We start from the raw sequence: 2,378 nt of genomic DNA on the forward strand, positions 1-2,378 counted from the left end.
GGCAGAGGAGGGAGGGGCGGTGCCGGTGGCAGAGGAGGCTTTGGAGCAGGGAGAAAGGTCTTGGTTGAGCCACACAGACATGAAGGTATTTATAAGTCCTGTTTCCTGTTGTTCTGGGTTATTAGTCGGGATGTAGTCACTAAATCCTGGAGCCTGGGTGAGACGTTAGATGTTCAGCTTGCTTCATTCTATCTTCTGTGCTTTTGTTTCTGTTCATATTCACCTGTAGACAGACTAGGTACAATAATGGTACTATTGTGTCCATCCATCCATAGGTGTGTTCATCTGCAGAGGGAAGGAGGACGCCCTGGTGACCAAGAACATGGTGGTGGGAGATTCTGTGTACGGGGAGAAGAGGATCAGTGTGGAGGTGAGATGTTCACAGCAGCACAGTGGTCAGTGAAGGCAGCACATTCATACTTGCTAACCTCTGCTGTGCTGCATTGAAAGCAGCTGTGATCTCTGGTGTCACAGTCAGACTCACTGTGCTCTGACTCCCTGTCTGTCAGGAAGGAGAGACTAAGATTGAGTACAGAGCGTGGAACCCGTTCCGCTCTAAGCTGGCAGCCGCCATCTTAGGAGGAGTAGACCAGATCCACATCAAGCCCGGAGCAAAGGTCATGTACCTGGGAGCTGCCTCTGGAACCACAGTGTCCCATGTCTCTGACATCGTTGGACCAGTGAGTACCACACACTCAGTAAAACGATCTGATTTGTTTAAGAACTTTACACATTGGACAACTTTTTAATTTAAAATGATTAAAGCTCAGATTGTCCTGAAAACATGGTTGTGATATCTGGACGCTGTCCTGTCGACTCGTGTAATCGATCATAATCGTTGGAAACCAAAATCGTAATCAAAAATAAAATTAGGTTAATCGCTGAGCCCTAATGGATCCCTTTCGATAAGATTTTGTCCCAGTGTCACCCATGTGATGAAATATTTCTTTTACATGTCAGTCTCACATTCTGTCACTGTGTTACTTAAGGATGGAATTAAAGTGAAAATAAATGATTCCCCCACTTTGAGAACCACTGCTCTAAATGAAACCTGGGATGAATTTGAAGACAGTTAAACCTAGTGTAACTGAGCTGAGCCTCATCACATGAATGTAATGATAGCTTGGTGTTATTTTCCTGACGTATGCGTGTGCGTTTTTACATTGAAGTGTGTGTCTGTTGTGTTAAAGGATGGCCTGGTCTATGCTGTGGAGTTCTCCCATCGATCAGGTCGTGACCTTCTCAACGTGGCAAAGAAACGCACCAACATCATTCCCATCATCGAAGACGCGCGGCACCCGCACAAGTACCGCATGCTGGTTGGTAGGTAGACCTGACCACAGAGGCTGGAGGAGTCCTCATCCATCAGTCTGGTGGTGTTACTGCATCTTCTGAACCTCTGTGTCTCTGCAGGCATGGTGGACGTAATCTTTGCTGATGTGGCTCAGCCTGACCAGACGAGGATTGTCGCTTTGAACGCTCACAACTTCCTGAAGAACGGAGGACACTTTGTCATCTCCATCAAGGTACGCTGACGAGCCCCTCAACATACTGGAGCTCTGCAGACTGTAACACACGAAGTACACGCTCCGGTGTCATGTCGGTGAACTGGTTCTGTTACAGTGACGTGTTTATAGAATCAGTCAGGCATTTAGCTGAAGGTACACCAATTGTTTTAGATGCTGTTTGACCATGAGACTGAGCTCTTAGTGGACAGACACTCAGTACGACTCAACACGTACGGCTGCTGATGCCCAGTCTGTGTTTTCTTCTCCAGGCGAACTGTATAGACTCGACGGCAGCTCCTGAGGCGGTGTTTGCCGCTGAGGTGAAGAAGATGAGCGCTGAGAACATGAAGCCACAGGAGCAGCTCACACTGGAGCCCTATGAGAGAGACCACGCCGTGGTGGTGGGCATATACAGGTACACCAGCGTCAGACTGACCAGCTCCAATACACTTTCTGTTATAAAACAATATAGCACAGAACATACGCCCCATGTGTCAGACTCTCACCAGCTGCTCAGATAACAAAACCAAGTCAGCTAGAGCCGCCCCCTGATAAGTTAGTCGATGAGAAGTTCTGATTGGTCAGTTGGTCGCAGGAAATAAAAGAATCGATCTCCACAGGAAGTGGGGACCCTCAGTTCACATTCAGATTTACAGGCAATTGAAGACTCCTGACTCCTTAGTGTCCTGACTGTATGTAGAACTCAGTCAATGTTTAGTCTCAGCCTCTGTGACTGGAAGGTCGCCAGTTCAAATCCAGCTCAAGACCTTTGTGCATCATCCTCCTATTTTTCTGTGGGTTGTGAACATCCACACACAATGGCACTTTTCCTTAATGGTTTTATAGTGTGTGTACATATTTATGCCAAAA

The 2,378-nt window shown here is 47.2% G+C and overlaps 1 protein-coding gene across 1 annotated transcript; it reads left to right on the plus strand.

Annotated features, from left to right (window-relative positions):
- The first annotated feature begins 6 nt into the window (after nt 1–6).
- Nucleotides 7–2,044, plus strand: LOC111654919 (rRNA 2'-O-methyltransferase fibrillarin-like). Its single transcript, XM_023406101.2, has 6 exons — nt 7–85; nt 276–370; nt 510–680; nt 1,191–1,323; nt 1,414–1,526; nt 1,778–2,044. The coding sequence occupies exons 2-6, from the start codon at nt 323–325 to the stop codon at nt 2,027–2,029; spliced, it is 717 nt and encodes a 238-aa protein (XP_023261869.2). The 5' UTR covers nt 7–85; nt 276–322; the 3' UTR covers nt 2,030–2,044.
- Nucleotides 2,045–2,378: the final 334 nt, after the last annotated feature.

Source organism: Seriola lalandi, unplaced genomic scaffold (assembly GCF_002814215.2).
Source record: "Seriola lalandi dorsalis isolate HSWRI2012SDOR001 ecotype SW California unplaced genomic scaffold, Sedor1 jcf7180001974976, whole genome shotgun sequence".
Classification (NCBI taxonomy): Eukaryota; Metazoa; Chordata; class Actinopteri; order Carangiformes; family Carangidae; genus Seriola; species Seriola lalandi.

What these genes read in the sequence shown, in the direction of transcription:
- LOC111654919 (XM_023406101.2), top strand. Translation starts at nt 323, where the DNA reads ATGGTGGTGGGAGATTCTGTGTACGGGGAGAAGAGGATCAGTGTGGAG. An exon ending in TCTCTGACATCGTTGGACCA is followed by an intron (nt 681 to 1,190) that starts GTGAGTACCACA and finishes GTTGTGTTAAAG; the next exon opens with GATGGCCTGGTCTATGCTGT. An exon ending in ACTTTGTCATCTCCATCAAG is followed by an intron (nt 1,527 to 1,777) that starts GTACGCTGACGA and finishes TTTCTTCTCCAG; the next exon opens with GCGAACTGTATAGACTCGAC.